At 40.3% G+C, this 11,595-nt stretch overlaps 4 protein-coding genes and 1 long non-coding RNA gene across 7 annotated transcripts; 2 read left to right on the top strand and 3 right to left on the bottom strand.

Annotated features, from left to right (window-relative positions):
- The first annotated feature begins 70 nt into the window (after positions 1 to 70).
- Positions 71 to 4,587, top strand: tmem181 (transmembrane protein 181). 2 transcript variants are annotated; one of them, XM_077711486.1, is made up of 17 exons: positions 71 to 367; positions 982 to 1,085; positions 1,176 to 1,240; positions 1,323 to 1,413; positions 1,499 to 1,617; positions 1,690 to 1,806; positions 1,878 to 1,958; positions 2,031 to 2,130; positions 2,243 to 2,373; positions 2,466 to 2,557; positions 2,627 to 2,684; positions 2,750 to 2,852; positions 2,938 to 2,989; positions 3,060 to 3,142; positions 3,229 to 3,318; positions 3,396 to 3,462; positions 3,530 to 4,587. In XM_077711486.1, the coding sequence occupies exons 1-17, from the start codon at positions 243 to 245 to the stop codon at positions 3,612 to 3,614; spliced, it is 1,563 nt and encodes a 520-aa protein (XP_077567612.1). In that variant the 5' UTR covers positions 71 to 242; the 3' UTR covers positions 3,615 to 4,587. The 2 variants fall into 2 exon arrangements, with proteins under 2 accessions (XP_077567612.1, XP_077567611.1); XM_077711485.1 differs by lacking the exon at positions 71 to 367 and adding an exon at positions 412 to 780.
- On the bottom strand, positions 4,579 to 5,603 carry dynlt1b (dynein light chain Tctex-type 1b). The gene is made up of 5 exons (XM_077711487.1): positions 5,466 to 5,603; positions 5,289 to 5,330; positions 4,966 to 5,089; positions 4,804 to 4,881; positions 4,579 to 4,726 (listed from the first exon to the last, which is right to left on the bottom strand). The coding sequence occupies exons 1-5, from the start codon at positions 5,487 to 5,489 to the stop codon at positions 4,656 to 4,658; spliced, it is 339 nt and encodes a 112-aa protein (XP_077567613.1). The 5' UTR covers positions 5,490 to 5,603; the 3' UTR covers positions 4,579 to 4,655.
- On the top strand, positions 5,426 to 10,384 carry LOC144192404 (uncharacterized). Its single transcript, XR_013325112.1, has 3 exons — positions 5,426 to 6,512; positions 7,307 to 7,371; positions 7,949 to 10,384. It is a non-coding gene; the product is annotated as an uncharacterized LOC144192404 (long non-coding RNA).
- On the bottom strand, positions 5,777 to 6,452 carry gtf2h5 (general transcription factor IIH, polypeptide 5). Its single transcript, XM_077711488.1, has 3 exons — positions 6,345 to 6,452; positions 6,136 to 6,191; positions 5,777 to 6,059 (listed from the first exon to the last, which is right to left on the bottom strand). The coding sequence occupies exons 2-3, from the start codon at positions 6,168 to 6,170 to the stop codon at positions 5,879 to 5,881; spliced, it is 216 nt and encodes a 71-aa protein (XP_077567614.1). The 5' UTR covers positions 6,171 to 6,191; positions 6,345 to 6,452; the 3' UTR covers positions 5,777 to 5,878.
- serac1 (serine active site containing 1) lies at positions 6,845 to 11,496 on the bottom strand. 2 transcript variants are annotated; one of them, XM_077711484.1, is made up of 18 exons: positions 11,419 to 11,475; positions 10,968 to 11,073; positions 10,805 to 10,841; positions 10,603 to 10,742; positions 10,076 to 10,165; positions 9,942 to 9,974; positions 9,688 to 9,819; positions 9,504 to 9,625; positions 9,309 to 9,437; positions 9,083 to 9,196; positions 8,854 to 9,016; positions 8,618 to 8,768; positions 8,409 to 8,556; positions 8,244 to 8,344; positions 8,070 to 8,167; positions 7,822 to 8,004; positions 7,448 to 7,591; positions 6,845 to 7,355 (listed from the first exon to the last, which is right to left on the bottom strand). In XM_077711484.1, the coding sequence occupies exons 2-18, from the start codon at positions 11,059 to 11,061 to the stop codon at positions 7,219 to 7,221; spliced, it is 2,016 nt and encodes a 671-aa protein (XP_077567610.1). In that variant the 5' UTR covers positions 11,062 to 11,073; positions 11,419 to 11,475; the 3' UTR covers positions 6,845 to 7,218. The 2 variants fall into 2 exon arrangements, with proteins under 2 accessions (XP_077567610.1, XP_077567609.1); XM_077711483.1 differs by lacking the exon at positions 9,942 to 9,974 and having other exon boundaries at positions 11,419 to 11,496.
- Positions 11,497 to 11,595: the final 99 nt, after the last annotated feature.

Raw genomic sequence — 11,595 nt, 5'->3', positions numbered from 1 at the left:
GCACATAAGGCGTCACCTATGTTGACGTCATCAGACGCGTCTCTGTCCGTGGTGCTGAATTCTAGACACGTGACCCTTCTCTTTACTCCCCGTCCCTTTCTATTAAATCGGTTCTCGTCTCTCTTCCACCATTGAACATATACGAACAACAACGCTTAGCCTGCAGAGGATCTATTTGGTTGACGTTTCTTCCTCTGAACCCATCACCATTTCTCCCCTTATCATTCCAGCGTGGTGCAGCCATGGACAGCGACTATCTGGAGAACCCTCTTTACAGCGACCTCAAACACTTTTGCCGTAAAGTCCAAGAGGCCTACAACGAGCTCAAGGAAGAATTGACACCCTACCGGGATGAACGATTTTATAGGTACTGTATTTTACGAACAAAGGCATGGCAATTGCACTCTACATACGTCCTCTATTTGATATAATCAAATGGAATGCCATACAAGTGATCATTCGATGGTGCAAAATTGATGGACTGAAATGGTAACATCCCTTTTGTGCTAAATGAGACATTCGAGATTGAAAGGATAGTGTTCATCTTTATTAAGATATTCATTGTAAAACGACAATATAGATAGAATATGCCTATTCAAAATGCCTAGTAAAAGGATGGTTGTTGTTAATACGCATGCGCGACTTTTCCTTTACTGCTCCGGCCCATTTGAATGACGTCATATTCCAGTTTTCGCTCTGCCACTTTCTACGCGGATGTTGTTTCACAAACAAAGTGTTTTTCTCGCTACAACGCGGCGATCAAAAGGCACAAATGGAGCCGTAAGTTTATCTTAGTATTTTACTCGACGTGTGTTGTTTTGTTATTACGACTATAAAATACAAGAGTGATAAACTAACTTGTTTACATGCACCATATGCTTCAGTTTGTTTGCGATGCTAACTGGAAAGTTGGCTGTGTTTACATATCAATAACGTATTTGTTATAGCTTTTTAAAAAGATCTATATCTTTCCCTTCACAGATTAGCGCCCATGCGTCTGTATACTCTGTCAAAAAGACATTTTGTGTTGGTCTTCGTGGTGTTTCTGGCTTGTTTCGCCCTGACAGTTGTTATTGGAATTGCAGGTATGAATGTTCATTCATTGGGTAATAACTAGTTTGTTGTCATTCAATTCATAAACTCTTCCAATTTTAATAAATCTTTCTTTCCAAAAGGTCCCAAGATTCTTTCTGAGCAAGTATACAGTGGAGATCATCTTGCCAAAAACTTCTCTGTTAAGGTAACCTCATAAAGACAGTTCACTAAAACTTTTTTTTGTATTATCTCTAAATTAATACATTTCTAATTCCTTAAATTTTAAGACTGGACCCTTCAATCTACGTTCACCACCTCTGAGTACATATCACCAGCAGTTGTGGCTCACCTGTGTAATACAGGCTCAACACACTAATGGTAAGAATGTACAAAAGTCCTGGGTTTGATGCTGTCTCACTCGTAGTTTACACATGTCACAATGGAGGTCATCTTTCTGCCACAGTGGGTGACTTCCAGCAGCCTTTTGAGATGATCCTGGACCTCAAGGGGGTGAAGCAGGACGCTAGTGTTGCACAAATCAAAAGCGTGCGCAGCAAATCGCGAACACTGCACTGCAGCACTGTGAGTGTCATCTATCAGGACCCCGCCTGTGCGTATTCAAAACTTGTCGTCAACACCTTGAACCTGTCGTAGGAATGTGACGAGATCATCGTGCTGCATTTGGGCTACCTCAACTTTAACCAGTATCAGGTCAAATTAAGCTTCAAGGGCCTCGAGGATATCACATATGATCTCAAAGTCAATTTTGTGGTAAGTAGTACACATTGATTTTTAGGAGAGCTATTTTCAAATGTGTGATGAGCAATTTATGTGCGTTTCAGTGGAAAACCTACAATCCCACCTTTTCCCAAATTGAGATCTGGTTTCGCTTTGTGTTCGTGTTGCTGACCTTCATGGTGACGGTAAGGGAAAATGCTCGTTTGATTTTTGGGAGCTGCCATATCAAGATTTTCTTCCCTCATTTTTGTTCTCAGTGTCTCTTCGCTCACTCATTGCGGAAGTTTTCAATGAGGGACTGGGGCATTGAGCAGAAATGGATGGCCATCTTGTTGCCTCTGCTGCTACTCTACAATGGTATTTTCCTCGCATGTTTTTAATATTTACCTTGCATTTGGAATTATTGGATCAGTACTTAACTTGAAATGTCTTGTGAAGTATTTAATTTCATTTTTTTATTGCTTTCCAGATCCCTTTTTCCCACTGTCCTTCCTGGTAAACAGCTGGTTTCCCGGGTTGTTGGATGCCTTTTTTCAGGCACTTTTCCTGTGCGCCCTGCTACTTTTTTGGCTCTGTGTTTACCATGGCATTCGTGTTCAGGTGAATCCCGCCACTGTATAACATAAAGACCCTCTTTTCCTGCCTTAATGCTGAAATAACAACATTTCACGTGTTGCCTTTTGATTCTACAGGGGGACCGGAGATGCTTGACGTTTTACCTTGTGAAGGTGGTCATCGTGGGCCTTCTTTGGGTCTCCGCCGTCACCCTCGGCATATGGCAGACGTGAGTTTAACATCCAGCTTTTCACCTCGCGGTGGGAATGACTCATTTTCACCTTGCTGGGAGTCACAGGGTCAACGAATTACAAGACCCCACCTACCAGTATAAAGTGGACATCCAGAACTTTGAGGTGGGTTCAGTCACTTTAATACAAGTGAAAGATTTGAAGTTAAATGAAATGGTGGATCCTCCCAGGGCATGAAGGTGTTCTTCCTGATTATCGTGGTCCTCTACACCCTCTACTTGATCTTCCTGATCGTCAGAGCCTGCTCAGAACTCAAAAATATGCCTTACTCAGGTGAAAGGGAGCGTCCATAGAAGAAGTTACCCTCTCAAAAAGTGTAAAAATGTTTAAATTTGCATGTTTTTTGACTTGCTTGTAGATCTGCGGCTAAAATTCTTGACGGCCCTGACGTCTGTGGTCCTGGCCATAAGGTACAATTTCTCCTGAGGGTCTCCAAGTGGATTAAAAGTGGTCAGGCTAACACTAATGTCTTTTCTTCAGCCTGGTCATTCTCTACTTGCGGTTTGGCGCCAATGCACTCCAGGACAATTTTGTGGCTGAGCTGTCTACCCACTATCAAAACTATATCCTTTAAATTTGACGTTCTGTTGTGAATTAGACTCTACCAAATTCAACTTTTTGAAGTCATTGTCTTTAACTCAAGACATACCAGCTGAATTTTTGTCATTTTATGGTTTGCTTAACTTTTACTTGTACACTTTAGCATTTGTTTATTCCCCCTCTAAAAATGCTCTCTATGGTAAGTAGTTGGAAAAAATAGGAGTTATGACAGCTGCTAATAAAGATGATTAATTCCATTTTGTTTAATCTTTCAAGACTCCCAATTGAAGGACAATCCAGCTTTCTCCATGCTGAATGACTCAGATGATGACGTCATCTATGGGTACGACTACTTGACCTTTTTGTTTGGAGATTCGAATCCAATATGAGCTTGTTTTTCTTTTCCAAAGGAGCGAATATGAAGAAATGCCTTTACAAAATGGACGTGCCATCAAAGCAACTACCAACTTCCAGGATGAGAGTGACAGCGACTAATGCGGTAGACGTAAACAAACAGAAAATATCATGTGAATATGTAAATAAGAGATTTTCACAATGGTATATGGCAAGTGTACATGAGTATATTTTTAAAACTGGACCACTCCAGTTTCTACTGTACTGAAGTTCTACTGTAAATGGGGCATTTAATTGAGTTGTTGAATTGTTTTGATCGTTTGACTTGCACAATTAGAATTTATTGATTACATAGGAATAAGAGGGTTACTTTGGAAAGAAATGGAAAAAAATAGGAAAGTCATGAGCTCATTAAGCTTTTGATTAGGAAAAAGATGGAATATTGCAATATTCTTGGGGGATTTGGGTTATAGACAATCCACATTTTGTACACTTTCAGTTCATCTACTGATGTTTCTTCTACTCTGATACTTTGTGTTATTGCAAGATTCTGTGTGACATGAAGTTTGACCAAAGCTGAGATTCAAGATTGTGATGGTTAGAAGTAAAAAGTGCCAAAGCTGCATTTAGTACAACTCAGCAAATTGGAAGCATAATATATCCCTGTGAAAAAAAATGGGTTTGTAAATGCACTTTTTATTTATTTGTTGGCATTTCCTACTGTATTGCTTGGATTATGTGTATTTGTGCTTTATCTACTATTGTTGATGATATCTGCTACTACTTTTGAATCATCTTTGCCTTGATGTAAATATCTGAAATGTGGCATAGGAATGCTTTCGGAACCACATATTCTGGTATTTTGCCATTTATTTGTCATTTTTCCTTTTGTCTTGGTTTACAGGGAGCCAAAACAAATATCATGTACTACTCCAATCGACATGGTGCCTTCTCTTCTTGTCACTTACTGGTAATATACACAAGATATGTACATGCCCTCATCTTTATTTGTGAATTTAATATCAAATTTAAGATTCACACTAGGATGGGTGTTCTGACATTTAATAAATGAGGGTAAAAAATAAATCAGCTGGAGAATAAAAAATTACCATTGTTTCTTTTTATTTCATTGGTACATTCTACATATTGTGAAAATGCAGCCAACATGGCCAAGTTTAATATTCAGACAGCCAAGCCAAATACACTGACAATGCAGCACATGGATTTGTTCTCCCATTTTATTGCACAGCTTCCTGTTTCGAGACAACAAAAAGCAAGTATCTTTCAGTCATTTTTTTAAACTGTTGTTATTTTCATTAACTGTTTTTACCATCAGTAGCATTGTCCCAGTAACACGAACTGGCGGTCTGCAGCCCTGCTCCATTATTCTGCATGATGACACAGGTAACTGGGGAAAAATACAACTGGGATTATTGCATGTTAGATTAGGATTAGATTAGATTAAATGTCCCCTGTCAATAGTCACACCAACCAATGTATTTGAAAGGCTTTCCAAGCTTGCACAGTTGACTGAGGCACTGCTCCACAATGGTAGTACTCCATTGGTTCACCCTGAAGTGTTGATAGGAGCTTGTGCCAATTGTAGTTTCTATAGACTGAACAGGAAAATGTAAATATTTAGTGCTTCATAACTAGCCTAGTATTGATTGGATTCCCTTCAAAATAAAGCTGTCAATGGATCACCAAACATGCTTGGTTAGCGTATCCATGGCAACCAACGGACCCCCAAAAACGCAACTCTGTTAACTGGCCATCGGGTAAAATAAGTAATGAATGTAATTCAATTCAACTCACGTCTTTTATTAACTTTGTGACGTCCTCCACGACAAAAGTAGTCTGTTGGAAATAAGAAAATAAGGAAGAAAGTGTTTCAGTCGTAGTCAAGGTATTAGTATTGTATTTTTTTCGTGATCAATATATGTGATCTGTATCCTAAAAGACGTTTTTTTAATCCGCATAAATGATACTTGCCTCATCTTCACCTCCTTCGTCCATGTTGAGCAAAATAGTTGGGAGTTTCAGCGCATATCTTCCGGGAACGCGTTTACGTCACAATAAACACGTTTCTATGACAATTGAAGACTATCATCAGAGATAAACGTTTAATCTAAATGTCACTCTATATGTCGAAATAAACACGTTAAAGAAAATCAGACCATCAACTTTTGGATTTGTAATTTATTCCGGGATGTTCACGCCAAATTTTCCAATTTCTACACTAGGATCTGCAAATTAGATAACTATTCATCCCGTACTCAGGGAAAGTAGTAGAAGCCAAACACTAATATTGAAAATCATTTATTGTGAGCACAAATGGTGAAGAAAGGACTGTAAACCAATAGAGACAACTGTACATTGTCCTTTGTCTTGTTTAGAAAGGTTGATCATTTTTGTGTGATGGTGAAGGAGTTCTGATCGATGAGTTTTCCCACTCTCTCTTGTAGCGTCTGGACCACGTCAGTTGTGATGAAGACGTGCGTGTCGTCCAAGTCTTTCAGGATGAACTTCCTCCCCAGAGCCATTGTCTCATCCAGATACAGGAGGAATTGCTTCATGGCAGGGTCGCTTAGGAACAAACAATAGTTTGAATATTACAAATACATCCCAGTGTATTGCACGCTATAATGGTATTTTTAGTTACCATTCTACAAGGACACCTTTATGCACGTTAACCATTTTGAGTGGTGGCCTCGAAACCTGTTGGAAGACAATATTATTAGATCGCAACACGATTATGTTCTAACTACAACCACGTCGACATTTAAAAGCTACGTTTTCCGTGACATTCCCACGTGCAGGACACGCGTGAGCAACGATTTTCTTAGCATTGGATGTATTTAACAAACCAACCTGGAATGTGTTATTGTTCAATACAAGTCTGCGTGTCTCATAATGATGACGACATGACGGCGAAGAAGTATGGACAAGTTTAGTATCAAGATTTTGTGCGCATGCGCGAATAGAATTACTAATCGCAAAGGTCTTTTTGGCTTTAAATCAGTTAATCGACAAGTGATGGTAAGTTTGTGATACTGTATTTCTTAAATTTCAGGTTATTTTGATCGGATCCGTGTTTTTTAAAATGTCAGCTTGTTTCCTAAACGATAAGCATTTGATTTTAGCATGCAAAAGATAAACAAACATTGAGGACATGTTTGCAAAGCTGCATGGACCCTCAACGTGCAACTAAATATTGTATGTAATAATTGCCATGTGTTTGCAAAGCTGCATCAACCCACAACGTGCAACTACATATTGCATATAATAATTGTCATCATTATTATTGACTTGTTGATGCAAAATAATCAAAATAAAAATGCATTTAAGCAGTTAATAAAAATTAAAATGCATTTAAGCAGTGATGATTTATGTGATGCATCCAAATAGTTCCTGAGCAGGTCACAGGTGCGTAAACAATAATAAAAATGAAACATATTGTTTTTAAATACAGTGTACTAAGCCAGTTTTGTGGTTAAATAATACATCATCATTTTTTTAAATAAACTGCAAGCACATCTGACTTGAAGAAAAATAAAATCAATTTCAAATCTTGCCTTAAAAATAATCCATTTGGCACTTGTGAGATAACCATCCAGTTTTCTACTTTAGCAAATGCTAGCTCTTTACAGACTTATGTTAGCACTTATATCATCACAATATTTATGGCAAGGAATGTCATGTATTATTCCAATGCAATTATCAAGATGTTGTTAGATGATGAACGTCAACGGCCAATGGTGCTGTGCAAAGTTTCTTGGATGAAGCGAAGGGTGCGCTTGTACAAAAATGAATCTTTCCTCTCTGGTTTGCAGATGCTGAGATGATCCACGTCCACCTCGATCAGGTCTCCGATGCCGACATCTGGAAAATTAATTTGGTGAGTAGACTGCTTTTCTTGGAAGGACACATTTTGTATCATTGCATATGAGAAGTTGGGTTTCCTTCAAGCTTACTTGCAGACTGTGCTGGGACTACTAGTATCTTGATCATAGGGCCAATGGTCGTGGGCAGCGTTTCCGCGAAGCTAAGCACATTGATTTCCTTTTCTTTAGCCATGTTTAAGAAGTTTTCATTGAGGTCGCGTAGAGCTGGAGAATCTGAAAATGAGATAAAATAGTAGATGAGAAAAATATCAATAATTCAACTCATTTTTTCTTCTTCTGAGGGCCACTTTCAGAAAAATAGAAGGATGTAAATGCCAACTTAAAATATCTCCACTTTCATGAGTTAAGCAGAGGTAAAAAAAGTGTTTTTGTTTATAAAAGTTATAACTCATTGGCTGCCATTGACAGAAATTGTTGTCAGAAATGAATTTAGTATAACTGACCTCTGCAAAGCTCTTTAACCTCGATGGAGGGGAAAAGCAGATATCGGACACTGACAGAGTATTCTGCCATGAAAGTCCCGTGATGGGGAACACTATAGAACAAAACACCCTTGGTGTTCTCGAACAGGTCATTCAGATCTGGATCCTTCGAGGCATCGATCAGCATTTTTTTCACCAGCAAGCCTGACAGAGACAAAAGGATGGATTAGGAGAGGCCAAACTAACCCACTTGAATGACTGTAACATACCTCCCATACTGTGAGCTACCCACACCACTGGCCTGTTTCCAACTCCTGCCATCTTGAGTTTTCTGAGCAGTTCCTGACTCCTGTAGGCTAATGACTTTCTGGATAAGGACAAATATAAAATGTCGGATTTAGCCAACCACTAGAATGTCGATGTGAAACAGATGGATTCCTCACCTTTGATTCTCGGCTGGACACTTAGCCAACCAGTCGCTGAGATGGCTTTCATATTCCACGGATAATACTCTCAGATTTGGACAATCTGCTGCTAACCATGTCTGTCAACCACAAGAAAATGGAAACTCTTCCTCATCGATGCTAAGCAAGTTTGGGCTTTGTCACCTTTGGCCAGCACTCTGTGTAATCATCCTCGTCGCCTCCATCGTTCTCGTCTTCTAGCGGGCTTCGGTCTCTCTGTCTCCACGTCTTAAACGCTGCCCCCAGAATCCCATGGATGAACAGTACGTCTGCTTTGATTGGCTGGCTGGAACTGGAAGCAAAAGGAGCTGCTTTGAAAAACAACACAGCAAATGACTGATTGATTTCCCTACCTGTCACGTGTTTGCGGGTGGAGGATGTAGACACCATCTTGGTACTTCTCCTTCACCGTCTCCCTGTCCAAATTGGCGAGTGCACGGGCTGCGTGGGAAGCCTCGGTGACATATGGAGACTGGACCATCTCCGCCAGCACTGACAGCCATCCTTGATGTCATCAAAAACATTGTGGCATAAGAATAGATCTGTTTTATTGATATTTATTGCCCTATTTTGTTGTCTTTGGGTTTACCTGACTGGACGATGGCTTGGTGGACTCTATCGTTAAGAGCCAAGTTCCCGATGATTCGCACAATGTTCCTCTGGATTTTCTTTGAGTCTCTACGGAGCTGATAAACCCTCTGTAGGAGCTGCAGACCCCCGTTGGACACTATATGGTCACAGTGGCTCTGAAACTAAGCACAACAAACATTCTCTAAGCTAGTTTAGATTAAAAAGACTTGAAGATGGAACCACAGTACCTTGGAGTGATGCACTAAAGCTTGCAGGCAGAAGGACTCGACCTTCTCGGAAGGAACCGAAGTCAGGCTTTGGGCGTAAGGAAGGCCGTTGCCACCAAAACACCACAAGCCACCCTATGGTGACATTCCAAAGCGAGGGTTGGGGTACAATGCTTAAAGGTGCTATGAATTGTGATTGCGGATTTCTGATTTGACTCCATAGCATGAAATTCTGAGCTAGCTTTACCCGTTGTGCTGCTAATGCCTGAGTGCTCTCCCTGAGGGCTAGCGAGGTGAAGTACTGAACGCATTTGTCCACCTCTGACTGCGGTAGGGAGGCCAACAGTTGCCTCAGGCCGTCCTCTGCTGACGAATTCTGTCATTATATTGAAAAAAGTCAATGGTTTAGTCATAAAACAGAAACTTTTGCAGAAATACTTGCATCGTCCATGTCAGGAAGTGAAGGCGGAGGCAGGAAGAATTTCGGGTCTGCTCGCAATGTCCGAGCTAGGCCCACTGCGGTCCTCTGGTCCATCACCTGGGCCGCAGTCTGGTATTGGTAGTCTGCATTATTGACAACATTGTTACCGTGTTGTTTAATACAATGATATTACTTGTTACTTTACCTTGCCAATTGCAATTATCCACCAATTCCTGCACAGCTTGCATTCTGACCAAGTGATTGGCAGACTGTGTCCTCTTGAGGAGTACCCATAAAGCCACCTCGTGTGGGTCTGCGTCCACGTTACTGACACGCTCTGAAAACACAAAATAATGGGATCAAGTATGCCACGTTAACAAAAATTAAAACTCATCTGCCTACTGACCCTACAGAATCTACGGAAAGACCATCGGACAACCACATCTAATGTTCACAAACCTTTAAGCAAACCTTGTGCCATCCAATAGGCAGCTGGATTTTAGAAGATACATTGTTAATGTTTTGGATCGGTGTTTATAGTACAATGGCTCCTCTTTCTAAATAATGTTGAAGGAATTTTTTGCATTTCTTACCATCTAATGACCGTAACAGAAGACGCGAAGATATTTCTAGAAAGCGCCTTGCCGCTTTGTGAAGTTCCCTCCTTGTCGTGTGAGTCAACCCTGGAGAAAAAAATGTCACTTGCATGGATATCTTTTAAATATCAGCGATGTGTTTATGATGATTGTCAGCTGGTCCATGATGAGGGAAAATTGCCTTGCTTCCTCAGAGTATATTTTGACCAGGGGAAGTGAGAAAATTGTCAGGAAAGACAGCTGAAAGAGGAAGTAAGGATGGGAAGTGATGACAGAAATAGGCACGGAACACCTGGACCAACTATGAAAAAAAGTAAAGCCTGTCAGCATTTTTAAAGAAACATTCCTTTTGTCATTTGTATACTCAGTTACTGAAAATATATCAGAATATGCACAACTCCAATCATCTGTGTAGTTAGTGTCGCATTAGTATCCATATCGGGATCGAAATGGCAGGTCATGCAATTGAGTAAAAAATAGTTTTGGTGCAAAACATTGGTGCTTTCTACACCCATGGTCACTACCTGTCAGGTTCTCCTTTTCATCAGAAGGACTCGCTCGCAGGTAGATGTAGGATTTGTACTTCTCGCGATGAATGGCGCTGGTGTCGATAGTTACCGCCTTGTCCAGGGCGGCCACTTCGTACGTGATGAAAAGGCAACCTCTGTCCAAGCAGAAACGTCAGACATCCACAAATCTGGCCATTTTTCAAGTAAAATCACTTACCCTAAGACTATAGCTCCTGTTACCTTGGCAACCTTCCCTACGGGAAAAAAACAAATTGTTGTCTAAAACTATTTTTAAAAATTGGAAGCTGGTGCCCAAATTTTGAGAAACATTATCTCTAAATGACATGGCAATTTATTCATGTTTAAGCCCCAAAACTCACTTAGATCCCTCCACCGTTGTGATCTTGTCACTCCAGGTAACCCAGCCGTGCTCAGTCTCCTGCATCGTATCAAGCGCAGTGCAGTCGCAGACATCCTCTTCTTTTGCTAAATCAAATATATAATAATACATAAACCAGCTCAACAGTGCAGACGTGCTATTCTGCAAATGATTGTGCATGGGGATGATGGAGCATGTTCATTATGAACTTGTCATGGTTCGACACACTGAAAAAACGAAATCTAGCAAATTGTCAGTCACCAAAAGACTATTTTAGTAGTAAAAGCAGCCGGCGATTTCCTTGTACTAAACGTCAGAGCTAAGCTGACAGCGAGCTTTAAACTGACGGCGACTTCAGGTCTGACATCGTCTGTACTCCATTTTTAATCACTAGTTATTGTGAATATGTACTAATTTGAATATGATATTAAGATCTGAACTTATTATTTTACCGATTGTTGTTTTGAATAGGTACCGCGTTTCGTCCAGCTGATGCGCCCCCGGGTTTGTTTTGCAAAATACGTCGCACACATTCTACGTCAGCATGGGAAACGCCCCCCACGTTAACCTTATGTTCTAAAAATATATTTAGTGACTTACTAAAATCAAATCATATCACGTCTTTGTGT

Source organism: Stigmatopora nigra, unplaced genomic scaffold (assembly GCF_051989575.1).
Source record: "Stigmatopora nigra isolate UIUO_SnigA unplaced genomic scaffold, RoL_Snig_1.1 HiC_scaffold_26, whole genome shotgun sequence".
In the NCBI taxonomy this organism is placed as follows: domain Eukaryota; kingdom Metazoa; phylum Chordata; class Actinopteri; order Syngnathiformes; family Syngnathidae; genus Stigmatopora; species Stigmatopora nigra.
The sequence above is the reverse complement of the archived record's forward strand: the minus strand, read 5'-3'. Positions and strand labels throughout refer to the sequence as shown.

Bases quoted from the DNA above. Each gene is read 5' to 3' on its own strand.
- tmem181 (XM_077711485.1), top strand. From the start codon at position 635: ATGCGCGACTTTTCCTTTACTGCTCCGGCCCATTTGAATGACGTCATA. The intron at 2,374-2,465 runs GTGAATCCCGCC...TTGATTCTACAG, and splicing joins ACCATGGCATTCGTGTTCAG to GGGGACCGGAGATGCTTGAC. The intron at 3,319-3,395 runs GTAAGTAGTTGG...TAATCTTTCAAG, and splicing joins CTCTAAAAATGCTCTCTATG to ACTCCCAATTGAAGGACAAT.
- dynlt1b (XM_077711487.1), bottom strand. From the start codon at position 5,489: ATGGACGAAGGAGGTGAAGATGAG. The intron at 5,331-5,465 runs GCAAGTATCATT...TATTTCCAACAG, and splicing joins ACGAAGGAGGTGAAGATGAG to ACTACTTTTGTCGTGGAGGA. The intron at 4,882-4,965 runs GTTGGTGTGACT...ATTTTTCCCCAG, and splicing joins AAAGCCTTTCAAATACATTG to TTACCTGTGTCATCATGCAG.
- gtf2h5 (XM_077711488.1), bottom strand. From the start codon at position 6,170: ATGGTTAACGTGCATAAAGGTGTCCTTGTAGAATG. The intron at 6,060-6,135 runs GTAACTAAAAAT...TTTGTTCCTAAG, and splicing joins AAAGGTGTCCTTGTAGAATG to CGACCCTGCCATGAAGCAAT.
- serac1 (XM_077711484.1), bottom strand. From the start codon at position 11,061: ATGTCTGCGACTGCACTGCGCTTGATACGATGCAGGAGACTGAGCACG. The intron at 9,438-9,503 runs GCAAGTATTTCT...ATATAATGACAG, and splicing joins CACTTCCTGACATGGACGAT to AATTCGTCAGCAGAGGACGG. The intron at 8,557-8,617 runs GTAGGGAAATCA...TTTTGCTTCCAG, and splicing joins CACCCGCAAACACGTGACAG to TTCCAGCCAGCCAATCAAAG.